This window comes from Megachile rotundata, chromosome 2, assembly GCF_050947335.1.
Source record: "Megachile rotundata isolate GNS110a chromosome 2, iyMegRotu1, whole genome shotgun sequence".
In the NCBI taxonomy this organism is placed as follows: Eukaryota; Metazoa; Arthropoda; class Insecta; order Hymenoptera; family Megachilidae; genus Megachile; species Megachile rotundata.
The window spans coordinates 3,318,056-3,330,957 of record NC_134984.1 but is presented as its reverse complement, the minus strand read 5'-3'; the positions used below and the strand labels follow the sequence as shown (position 1 = coordinate 3,330,957).

At 39.0% G+C, this 12,902-nt stretch overlaps 1 protein-coding gene across 3 annotated transcripts in view; it reads left to right on the top strand.

The window, feature by feature from the left end:
• T48 (FU domain-containing protein T48) overlaps positions 1-12,902 on the top strand; it is a 64,093-nt gene that overhangs the window by 18,038 nt on the left and 33,153 nt on the right. The window contains exons 2-4 of one of the 3 annotated variants that reach the window (XM_076542131.1): positions 5,043-5,164; positions 6,517-7,507; positions 10,316-12,900. The exons of 1 other annotated variant lie outside the window; for it this stretch is intronic. In XM_076542131.1, coding sequence (XP_076398246.1) covers positions 6,560-7,507; positions 10,316-10,387 — 1,020 coding nt within the window. In that variant the 5' untranslated portion in view covers positions 5,043-5,164; positions 6,517-6,559 and the 3' untranslated portion in view covers positions 10,388-12,900. Of the gene's footprint in view, positions 1-5,042; positions 5,165-6,516; positions 7,508-10,315; positions 12,901-12,902 lie in introns of those variants that run through there. One more of the 3 variants, XM_076542132.1, reaches the window with a different exon arrangement.

Sequence of the window (12,902 nt, the reverse complement as noted above, 5' to 3'; positions counted from 1 at the left end):
CGGTTACGTGTAGCCCGCTCTAACGGTTTCGCGAACGCTCCGCATTTTTCACGTACTGCGAGCTCGATATCAACATTCGCGAAAATTCGCTTCTTGTCGCACGTTTCTTCCTTTCGCAAGACTGTCTTCTGGATCTTCTTTAGTGAATAATCGGTAATGTATTAAACGCAAGTAACTAGTTTAATGGAGTATACAGTATTTTGTCGGGTAACGGGTGGATTAATAACAACTATACGTTGAGTTTTATTGGAAAATAGTATTGCTTGACAGCTAGCGCCCAAACACGGCTAGCGACCAAAACGGTCGCCAAAAGCTTAAGGCAATGTGGGAATTCCCAGATAAATTAGGAATTCTCGATATAAAACTATCAGGAGAAACCCAAGATCGAACTTCGTATAATTACCAGTCATCTGTATCGGCAATAACCTGGGTCTTTCGAAGTTTACACGGCTATCTTTCGTATGTGGCGGTGAAATCGCTCTACTACACTTGCTAATTAAATAATTAGTTATAAAATTACGACATTTTTTGGAAATAAGTTCTTGAATTTTACTTTTTTAAGAAAACCGACTACGTCAATTGAAAGAGCACGAAATACTACATAAAAAGTGTGTAGAGTATTTTCCTACACAAGTAAAACTGTCCATATTAGAATTATTTAATTAACGTTTTAATTTGTAATTTTATGTGTGTGAATGTCTTTTGACTGCATGAACGATTGCGCGCTATACAAAATTGGTTTTAGCTTTTGGTTGATGAATGCAGAGTATTTCGTAAGTAGTGGGCAAAACTCTAAGAATAAATTCTTAAATAAATGAATAAATATATATATTGTTGTACCCCGTCAGCAATAAGAGTTGCACATAGCGACGAACCAGGTCATTGTGCAACAACTATGGAATGGTTATCGTCAGCTCCAATAGTAGGACACCATAGTCAGCATCGAAAGTATTTCGAACCTGGTCAAAACCGAATTGCGAAGCATATAAAAGACGATACACCGCCAGGGCTCGGAGATCGAAAGTAAGAGTTAAATATTAAAGATCCTTGTGTTATTATCAGAAGGAATAAAGTCTTTTCCAATTTTACACTCGTTGACCGGTGAAGTCCACTTCTTTGACGCTCCCTGACCCTAATCTATCCTCCATACAACATTGTACCCCGAGGAGCACAACAAATTTGGTGGCAGCGGTGGGATAGATTACTTTATACGTGATAGTGCAACACGGTGAGCTATAGTGTGCCACAGGAATTGCAACACATAATTGTAATTCCACAAAGAATCATGAAATTCTTTGATGAATCATGAAATGACCCAGTAAAGGGCATCAAGAAGCTGCATAAAGCAAGTTCTCCGTGGAGACGCAACCAGCCCGGACAGATCGTCACGATACCAAGCACATCAAGCCGTGGTCTACTGTCAATTTGGAGAAATCCAGGAGCGGATCATCTGAGGAGACCGACTGCCCGGATCAACCATCGTCATAAAGCAGTAGGAGCATACGGTAGAACGTGAAAACAGCTGATTGCAGCCCGAGGACCGTTAGCTGATTGGAAAAGACAACCAACTGAAGAAAAGCAACGACATGCGAGCGCAACTAATATTATAAGTAGTATAATTTCGAGTAACTATTTTTGTAAACCAAAATCTTGTATGTCGGGAAACAGTGGTGATATAGAAAAATTTGGATTGCCATACTGTAAGGCTATATCTAAATCTTGCGACTCCATATTCGATAATCTTTTAACATACACCGAAGAAGTCAAAACCCCCTTTTTCGATCCAACAACATCAATTCGACGACGTTTACGCGCACCTCATTTTAGTATAGAAAGCGATTTATCGGGTGACAGCGATTTAGAACACGTAACCACGCAACGAGAATTCCCTATCAATATCCACGATTTCACATTATTAGAAACAGTAGAAATGACGACCCCCGTTATAACCGCACTCTCTCTTGTAAAGGAATTTGGAGGAGAATCGGTAATTGAACGTTTATTAGATCATTTACTATTGCAAAAGAATTAGTAGCAGAACGCAAACACCCACTTTTATTGCGAGCAATTTTAGGAACGAAACTAAAGGACAGAGCGGCAATAGAGTTTGAATATAGAGACATAGACAGTTTCGAGACATTACAGACAACTTTAACCACTTTGTTTACTGAAAAACGGTCACTATGTACTGTGCAAACAGGATTTAATGCATGTCGACAAAGAGACGGAGAAAGTGTTAGGGACTACGCAACGAGACTAGAAAAACTGAAGACCGAATTAACACAAATAACGTTAAAGCCAAGGAATACGAATGCCGTAAATCTCGTGTTAGCAGAGTCAGTTAACGAGCAAGCTCTCAATATTTTTACCATCGAGTTGAAAGAAAAGTTAAGGATCATCATACGGTCGAGGCAGTATGATAATCTTAAAACTGCCATAACAGCGACCATAGAAGAAGAACAATCGCTAGTTTTAACCCCAACACGAAATTTTGGAAAATTTAGTGACTATAAAAACCCGAATAGTTCCGGACCAAATAGAAACCGTTTCAGTTCCAATGTTCAGAACTGCGAAAGATGCCATCGACAAGGGCATCTCGCTAAGAATTGTTAGGCGCGATTGAGCATGCCTCGGATGACAGTTTCACCTGGCCATCTCCCGTGTAACCGTCAAAGTTTTGGTATTAAACGAGAGGTGCGCCATACTTCAATAATTTGCAATTATTGCAAAAAACCGGGACATGTTCAACGAGATTGTAGAACTTTAGTTAGGGACAACGGCCGAAATAATTCGAGTTATCGGCAAGAAGCAGGATCAAATAGAGAATCCAGACCGCGTTTAAACACAGACACTGCTAATATCAGATAGCCAGGTCCGAACGAAAGAACGGTGGATTCATATAGAATAAACTGTACCGAGGGAGCAGCTAGGCCCAAAAACATTGTTAAAATACAAGCCTGAGAAATAAAAGATGTAGAAGCGCGAATGCTAGTAGATACAGGAGCAGATCTAATTTTACTTAAATACAGTAAGATTGTAGGAAAGGTACCCGCGATAAACGAGGTCATTACACTGAGAAGGATAAAACGAAATCCATCAAAATTAGTTGCTGTTAGAAATTTTCCTATTCCGAAAAAGGCTAAAGATATCCAATCTTTCTTAGGGTTAGCTAGTTATTAACGGAAATTTATAGAAAATTTTTCGAAGATAGCTAAACCATTAACACAACTACTGAAAAAAGAGGTAGAGTTTAGATGGACCGCGCAAGAACAAGAAGCATTTGACTTACTAAAAGAAAAATTAACATCGGCACCACTATTGCAATACCCTGATTTTTCGAAACAATTTATATTAACAACAGACGCTTCGGGAAAGGCAATAGGAGCAGTTTTATCTCAAGACCATAACGGAAAAGACCTACCAGTCGCTTACACGAGTAGAGTTCTCAATAGCGTAGAAATCAATTATAGCACGACTGAAAAAGAACTTTTGGCAATTGTTTGGACAACTCAACATTTCAGACCATATCTTTACGGAACAAAATTCACTATTGTTACGGATCATAAACCCTTAACGTGGCTGTTCAGCGTGAAGGATCCAGGATCTCGATTAATGAGATGGCGATTAAAATTAGAGGAATATGATTACGAAATCCGTTACAAGGAAGGAAAGACTAACAAAAATGCTTTTAAGTAGAATGTTCGTCGTCAAACGCGGTAGAGGTAGGCCGCGGAAAATACCAACAGTCAGTAATCAAACGGTCAACAATAATGCTGACGCCAGATCTGACAACGATCTAGCAGACAAGGAACTCTCAGCTAACTCCGGGACAGATGACGAAACTGAACCAGACACTTACACTGAAGAAGACAAGGAACGCATATTATACGAATACCACGACGCTCCTTTAGGTGGACATCAGGGAACAAAACGAACACGTAAACGTATATTATTAAAATATTCATGGCCAGGGATTAAAAAGGACGTTGAAAATTACATTGGTAAATGCGTAAAATGTCAAAAATACAAACTATATAAAACAACTAAAGCGCCAATGGTAATAACAGATACCCCAGCAATACCCTTCGAAAAATGTGCGTTAGATATTGTAAGCCCATTACCTGAAACTAATAACAGAAATAAATACATATTAATTTTCCAAGACGGGTTAACAAAATTTAGTAAGGCTATACCATTACCGGACCAAGAAGCAAATACGATCACTAAAGAATTCGTAACTAAAATAATATGCGAACACGGAATACCGCGAAAAATATTAACTGATCAGGGAACAAATTTTCTTAGCCAAATATTCAAGGACACATGCAAACTGTTACATATAGAAAAAATTCAAACCACCGCGTATCATCCCGAATCAAACGGCGCCCTTGAGAAAAGTCACAGAACACTAGCAGAATATTAAAAAAATTTTATCAACGAAGACCAGACCAGTTGGGACGAATGGCTTCCTTATGCCATGTTCACATTGTATAATACCACACCTCATTCTGCTACAAAATTCACACCATATGAATTATTATACGGAAGACAAGCCAAACTACCAACATCACTTAATTTACCACCCCAACCGAATTACACATATGACCATTACGCACACGAGTTAAAACAACGCATACGTTCGACGAACTTAATAGCAAGAGAAGCTCTGAGGAACAGTAAAATAGCAACGAAACGATACTATGACAAATCGGCCAGTGAAAAAATATTCAAACCAGGAGATCAAGTATTATTACGAGACAAAACACTTCGACAAGGACGAACGAAAAAATTAGCAGCAAATTGAATAGGACCTTACACAGTCTTACAGAAACACGATAAAGAAAAATACACAATCAAAAAGGGAAGACGAACACTGCGAATACACATCAACCGTCTAAAACATTTTATGAACTAACAATAAACTAATAGATAACACATTTTTATCGGTATCTAGCAAAACATATTCCCCTTTTAAACTAACAATCTATGTCTATGTAGACGCGAAGCGAGCCACTTCCAATCAAGGTCGTCTTTTATTACAGGATATTGAGTTTGACTCTACTTATAACAAGCATCGGCTCAGTAGCGGAACCATGCACGATCAACAAATTTTTACACAACCCTGGAATATATTTTGAAGAATTAGGCAAACTACAAACATACGGTAACACCTGAAAACTAGCTCTACATCTGAATACGACATCACTAGCTGCACGTCAAATTCGACTACAAAACGCCCTAACAGCAGCAACCAGAAGCTGTTTAAATAACGAATATCATAAGCTGCATACATTTTGTAAACAATTTGCTACAACACATCAAAAAGAACTTGAACGCATCTCTTTAAACCTAAAGTACGTGGAACAAATAACAGGCAACGCGCGCACCCGCCGGGGTCTGATAAACGGCATAGGTTACCTTGCAAAAATCTTATTCCGTACTATAGACGCAGAATACCGAACGACAACTGACAAACAGATACGACTACTCACACAAGAAGGGGCCGCTCTAAAAACCTCGGCGATTGAATAAACGCAAGTCATTAACGCAAATATTAAATTATTCAATGAATCGGTCGAAAATATAAACAAAAATGAAAAAATGTTATTCGATAGCACGAACACACTTAAACAACTGTTACAAACAGAGACCGACAGACAACACATCACAACCGCAATAGACGAAAACGCAATTATTCTAGGGAATATTATAAGAAACTTAGTGGAAGATGCGAATGATCTGTTAGAATTTTCACTAGATATAAAAAGGGGTATAGTTAACCCCACAGTTATATTACCAGCACAAATCTCAGAATGGCTACAAGCAGCTATCCCGCAGCTTCTACCAGATTTAAGTTTTCCAATAACACCTACAGAAAATAATATTCATAGCCTATATGAACTATCTAATCTAGCGTCATATGCAAACTCGCAAACGATTACGGTTATCCTCCAAATCCCTCGGATAAATTCCAAATATTACAAAATTAATAAAGTTTATCCGGTACCTACAAAAATCAATGGTTCCACTCATGCCTATATCGACGCAACCGAAACGCATGCAGCACTAGACCCAAATACTCTAGATTACGTTCACATCGGAAATAACGATCTCAACAAATGTAAAATATGTAATGCAAGAAATGTATTTATGTAAACTACACCGTCCAATCTTCCAAGCTATTCCGAACGGACCTTGTGAAATCCAAATTCTAACAAAATTAATACCACATCCGCAAAATTGTAATACCCGTATAATAAAATTGAACCACACCATCTTAATTGAATTACACACACCCGGATCATGGATCTATATCACCCTGGATCTATATTACGCTTGTTCACGATCACGATCGACTGTCATTTTCGAAGCTGTCGCTTTCGCGTCTGAGCGCGCGTAATCCTCGCGCTCTGATTGGTCCGTGTTTTTGCTTAATAATTCAAAAACGAAGCTTCAAACCCCATTTTTGCAAAGGAAAATCTTGTTCAGAATGACGTCCTCTACTACCTCTTTCAGGGAGTAAGACTAGTTACGGGACACCCTGTATATACATATACCTATGCGGTTTCCACGCATGGAGATGGATCTCATGCGACGGGAGCGAGAACTGATGCAACGTGAATTAAAACTTCTTCAGCTTGAAAATGATGCTCTACGGCGCCCGACCGGTCCGATCCAGGAACCGGAAAGAAGATCGACTCGAGATATCAGGGAAGTTGGTGAATTGTTACCGGAATTTAGCGGTATGGAGCAGAGTTTCCAAAATTGGAAAACGCAGCTGAATTTGTTGGTTGCAACTTACAACCTGGACGACAGCTCGTCGAGGATCCTTATCGGGTCCAAATTGAAAGGGAAGGCATTGAGCTGGTTTCAATCTAGAACAGAACATCTCCAGGTCAGTACCGAGGAATTGTTAAGCCGTATGGAGACAATGTTCGATTATCGGGAAAGCAGACTGGAGGTCCGTAGAAAATTCGAATTGAGGAAGTGGATTACCAATGAAAGTTTTAATGAGTATTTCCACGATAAATTAATTTTGGCGAACAGAGTCCCAGTACCAGACGAGGAAATAGTGGACTCAGCGATTGACGGGATACCCGATCAGACCTTGCGAAATCAGGCGCGTCTATGCAATTTCACGACAACGCCGGCTTTATTGAAAGCATTCAGCAAGGTTAGATTGCCACGTGCCTCAAGAAATCCAGCGACTTCCGGAATCTCAATGAATCAATCGAGGATGAAGGAGCTGTCAACAGCGAAGGAATCAGCAGTACCCCCAGCAGTACCCCCGATACGTTGTTACAACTGTAACAGAATAGGACATCGATCCTTGGAATGTCGCTTGCCGAAGAGAGAAAAAGGGTCATGTTTCCATTGCGGAGGGATGGGTCATTTATTTCATACCTGCCCTAAAAGGGTGAAACCGCAAGTCACCTGCGTTCAGACGTCTCCACCGCCAGACAGCAAATTCCATAGTGATGTAAATTACGAACTGGGCGATGTAAAAGTAAGTTTGCTCACACTGTTTGATACGGGAAGTCCGGTGAGTTTTATTCAAGAAATGTTTGTTCCGTGCGACATTGATGAAATTTCCGATGAATTACGAAATCGGTTCGTAGGAATAAATAAATCTCCGTTAAATCCTAAAGGTGTGATACGTGCGAAAGTCTGGGTTAATGACGTGTGTAGAGATATATTATTATTAGTTGTGTCGAATCAAACGATGTCCGCGCCTGTAGTCTTGGGTCGAGATGCTCTTAAGACATTTGAATTAAGTTTAACACCGCCTGAAAACGAAGAGGTCCTTGAAATTTTGAATATTTTGTTGGATCCCTCCGCTGAAAACATAGTAGATTCGTTAAAAGTTGACCCCCAAATATCTTACAATGCTTACGTGGAATTTAAGAAAATCTTTACGGAACAATATTTGCAACCGCTGCGTCCTACATTACCGCAGGTAGATGCCGAACTGAAATTAACTTTAAATAATCATCGACCTTTCCATTCAACACCCCGTCGAATAGCTTACTGCGAAAAAGATAAATTACAGAGTATGTATACATCTTTTGTCACGCCTTTGGGCCAGTTTGAATATTTGCGGATGCCCTTCGGTCTCAAGGTTGCACCGTCTCGTTTTCAAAGATTTATTAATGATATCCTTTCAGAGCTTATCAAATCGGGGGATGTTGTTGTTTATTTAGATGATGTATTGATAGCTACGCGAACATTGGAACATCATTTACAAGTTTTGCGTCATGTTTTCACTTTACTCGTACAGAATAAAATGGAACTAAGGCTAGATAAATGTAAATTTTTGTATACAAACATAGAATATTTAGGATATTACATAAATGAAAGAGGAATAAGCCCACCAAAAGATAGTATTCGGAGTATTGAAGAATTTCCTGTACTGCAAAATGTGCGTGATGTTCGAAGTGTTTTAGGACTATGTTCGTATTTTAGAAAATTTATTGAGGGATTTGCTTCTATTGCCCATCCATTGTATAGCTTGTTGAAGAAAGACGCGAAATTTAAATTTGGGGAAGCAGAGTTAAAAGCGTTTCATGTTTTAAAAACTAAATTAGTAGAAGCTCCCGTGCTTGCGATCTATAGTCCGAAAGATGAGACTGAGCTTCATTGTGACGCTAGCTCAAAAGGATATGGTGCAATCTTGGTGTAACGGAAAAATGATATGAAGTTCCATCCGGTATTCTATTTTTCAAAACGAACCACTGAAGTCGAAAGTAAATATCATAGTTTCGAATTAGAAGTATTAGCCATAATATATGCATTGAGACGCTTCCGAGTTTATTTGCAGGGCATGAAGTTCAAAATTTTAACCGATTGCAATTCGCTCCGTATGACTTTAAATAAAAAAGAGGTGAATCCCCGTATCGCACGATGGGCACTAGAACTTCAAAATTTTGATTATGAGATAGAGCATAGACAGGGCGCGCGTATGGCACACGCGGACACATTAAGTAGATCCCAAAATATCCTTGTAGTGGAAGGAAATCCGTTCGAATTTGACTTGGCGCTCATGCAAAATCGAGACCCGGTAATTAGTAAAATACGGGCAAAATTAGAATTGAAAGAAGATAAGTTCTTTGAAATGCGAAACGGCCTTGTTTATAGAAAGCACGGCGACAAATTCTTGTTTTATATGCCGTCAAGTATGGAAAAGAATGTTATCTACCGATATCACGACGAAATGGGGCACTTTGGGACAGAGAAAGCTAGCAATACAATAATGAAGAATTATTGGTTTCCGAACATAAAAGGAAAAGTTGACGAACACAGGAAAAATGGTTTGAAATGCATTGCATACTCGCCTACATCAGGTAAAACTGAAGGGTCTTTACATAATATTCCTAAAAGAAACGTTCCATTCGCCGTGATACATATCGATCATTTTGGGCCTGTGGATAAAACTGTAAATATTAAGAAATATGTATTTTTAATTATAGACGCATTTACGAAGCACGTGAAATTATATGCAACAAAGACAACTGCGACAAAAGAGGTGATCGCGTGTTTAAAATTGTATTTCGCTCATTATAGTAAACCTCGGGTAATTGTTTCGGATAGGAGTAGTGCCTTTACCTCCAAAGATTTTGATGACTTCCTTACAATAAGCAATGTTAATCATGTGAAGGTTGCCACAGCGTCTCCGCAGGCAAACGGGCAGGTAGAGCGGGTGAATAGAGTTTTAGGTCCGATACTTACGAAAACAACTGAAAATTGTCCGGGTAAGCGATGGTACGATGTATTGGAAGATGCGGAATATGCGCTCAATAATACTATCAATAAGGCTACTGGTGAAACCCCCTGTAAGTTATTGTTCGGAATTGATCAAAGGGGTAAGGTTCCAGATTTGTTAAATCAGTATTTACAAAAGGAAGTAAACTCTGAACCGGTAAATTTAGAAAGTATTAGATATAGAGCTGAAATGAAAAATTTGCGTCAACAAGATTATAATAAAATATATTATGATAGAAAACATAAACCCCCTTACGAGTACCAGGTTGGGGACTATATAATGTTAAAGAATTTCGAAAGTACTCCGGGGATTTCCCAAAAGCTTATTCCTCAGTTCAAAGGGGCTTACGAAATCATAAAAAAACTACGAAATGATCGATATATTGTAGCCGACATTGCAGGGTTCCAAAATACACAGAAGCTTTACCAGGGTACCTGGTCTTCTGCTAATATGCGACCGTGGCGCTCACCGTAAATCCCGATTAGAATATAAGTTTCCGTTTAGATTAAGGTAATTATGAACTGTAATTGTAAAAGTATTTTGTTTGTTTTGTAGAACGAGCCCGAGGTCGGACTCAGGTGTCAGGACTGGCCGAGTTGTAAGAGCGAGCGTGAAGAGCGCGAGTAAAACATTGTATTTTCCGTCGATGGAATATTCCATCGACCGTTAAAATAAATGAAAATCGGGCAACGACGCGACGCGACGTCCCCGCACGGCGTCGTCCGACGATTGAGGAGTCTTGCATTGTCCGTTGCATCGAGCACATCAATTTCGCGACCACGTTTTACGTTTTTTTTTTATAAAGAATAAATATTTGATTTTTCCGCATCTGTTGGTGTTCTCTTTAATTTGGTATTTGTACTCGGATCCTGAAGATACTGCAACTTACGCTTTTCCAATCTCGGTGCATGTTCGCTCAAGCGAATTCAAGCCTCGCAACAGTATGTCGTGGTAGAAATTTTGGTGCTGATTTTAATTTCTGCCTCACGATATAAAACTCGACGTACTGTCCATCGTAAAATATTTAAGTTAAGTTCACTTTTAATTTTTTTTCTTTTAATTTTTTCTCAATTTTCTCTTGGGACCACCTTTTTTATTCTTGCCGTAATTAACGGGATCATTTAAAAAATTCAAAATGACGTTATGCGATCACCCTAGCCTACGGGTAATTTCCCGAACACTAACTTTACCTTCCTTAAACGCCAAAATTCTACCTTTCTCTTCTTCGGTCAAATATTTACTACGTGGTATTGTTTAACAAAGAGTTTTGTGAAATTTGACTTTGTATTTGTTACGAGCCGGAGGGGTCACAGCCGCGTGGCTGGGGGCTGTTTTTGGTCAAGGTAGTGTTACTAGGCTAACTCAGGTTTGTTAATCAACCTGAGCGCCGAAGGAAAATAGACGCGGGGATGAGCTGACGTATGGCTAACGCCGGGTGCCCCAGGAGGTTGGTTATCGTGAACTAGCCGACGTATGGCTAACGCCGGGGGTCACAGGATTGCTCACGACGCGGGGATGTACCGACGTATGGCTAACGCCGGGTGCCCCAGGAAAATGATATGTGAACTAGCCGACGTATGGCTAACGCCGGGTGTCACAGGAAATGTTAGTATTTGTGCTCGTAACAAAAGATATGCCAGTATATCTCGAGCGGCTAAGATATACCGACTGATGGGTTGGTTAGGACTTTGGTTTTAATTGACAAAGGCAAAAATTAAGTTTAAAAATAAAAGTTGAAAATATATTCTTTTCCCAAAACCGGAATTACAAGTGGTTATGTGTACTTGTCGGTTAAGGTGATTTTTACAAGAGATGTTCTTGACTTGATTTTACTTGAGTTTAAAATGTTTCGACTCCAACAAAGCGAGAATCTAATCCTGCCTAGTTTTAACGAAAAACGAGCGAAACGGGGACCCGAAAGTACTTTAGAAAAATGCCTAACAGTAAAACTATACGTACTGTACGGTAATCAAAAGTTGCTCGAAGGGGACTCTAACCCGATCTTGCGCAAAAGTCACTTAGTTGTAATTCAACGTGAAATGGCTCTAACTAAACTCTGACAGAGGTTCCTTAGTTAGTCCACGTTCGAGAATCAACTGGGTCCACGGACAGAGGTTCCGTATTAGATGACGTTCACGAATTAAATGGGTCCGAGGCGTCTTCTCCACAACCCTTTTTATACTCAAAAATGGGTAGAAAACGAGTAGTGGTGGAGACGGTGGGAACGAATCAACGTGACGTTTTCTGTTATTAATTAATTAGTTTTTACTTGATAAAGATTTTTTACTTGATATTCAATAACGCACGTTGTTGCCTGAATGCTTTTATTACAAGGACTGTTAGGACAATATAGAGAACAATAGAATACATAATATATACAGTTTACATATTTACATAAAGGTGTCGCTTACATATATGAAATGATAAGGTAGATTCCTTCTATGAATACAATTAGCTATTACATTTACTTTCCCAACATTTGCGTCTAACGAATTTTCATCGCGTTGGTCCGAAGACGTTAAATGTTCTCGAACGAAGCCTAATAAGGGAATCCTGGTAACTGGGAAAGCTAGGCAAGACTAAACTCTCGCTCCGCGGTGGTCTTCGACTATTCTCGAATATTCATCTCCAAGGAATAAAAATCATCGACGTACGTAACATATTTTAATAAAAAATGTAATTATTTAGCTTCTGCGAATTCATTGTTGAACTGGATCGAGAAAAGTTAACTTAATAACAGTGGTGCTACAATTACGCAACAAGCGAAAATCGCATTTTCGATTATATCGTTTCTAATAGAAGAGCAACTTCAATAAGACTTAATGTAAAATTTATTGCGACCCATACTATTTCAGCGCCTGCAATTGATTTTTTGCATTCCAACTCTGAATTACAGAACAAGTAAAAAAATAGCTGGTGCTATAGTTATGCACTGCAGTGTATGTGAAAAATGTCTTTTACTATAAAAAAACTTAGAAAAAATGTTATGGCACTAGTATAGTTTCATATTCGCATAAAATTTGATTTTTAAGTACGGTATTTTACTACCTGTCACTACTAAAATATGTACAGTCAGTGTAAAAAGTATTCGTACAGTAATTAATTTCAACAAAAATGTTGTGAAACGTCATTTATTAAACAA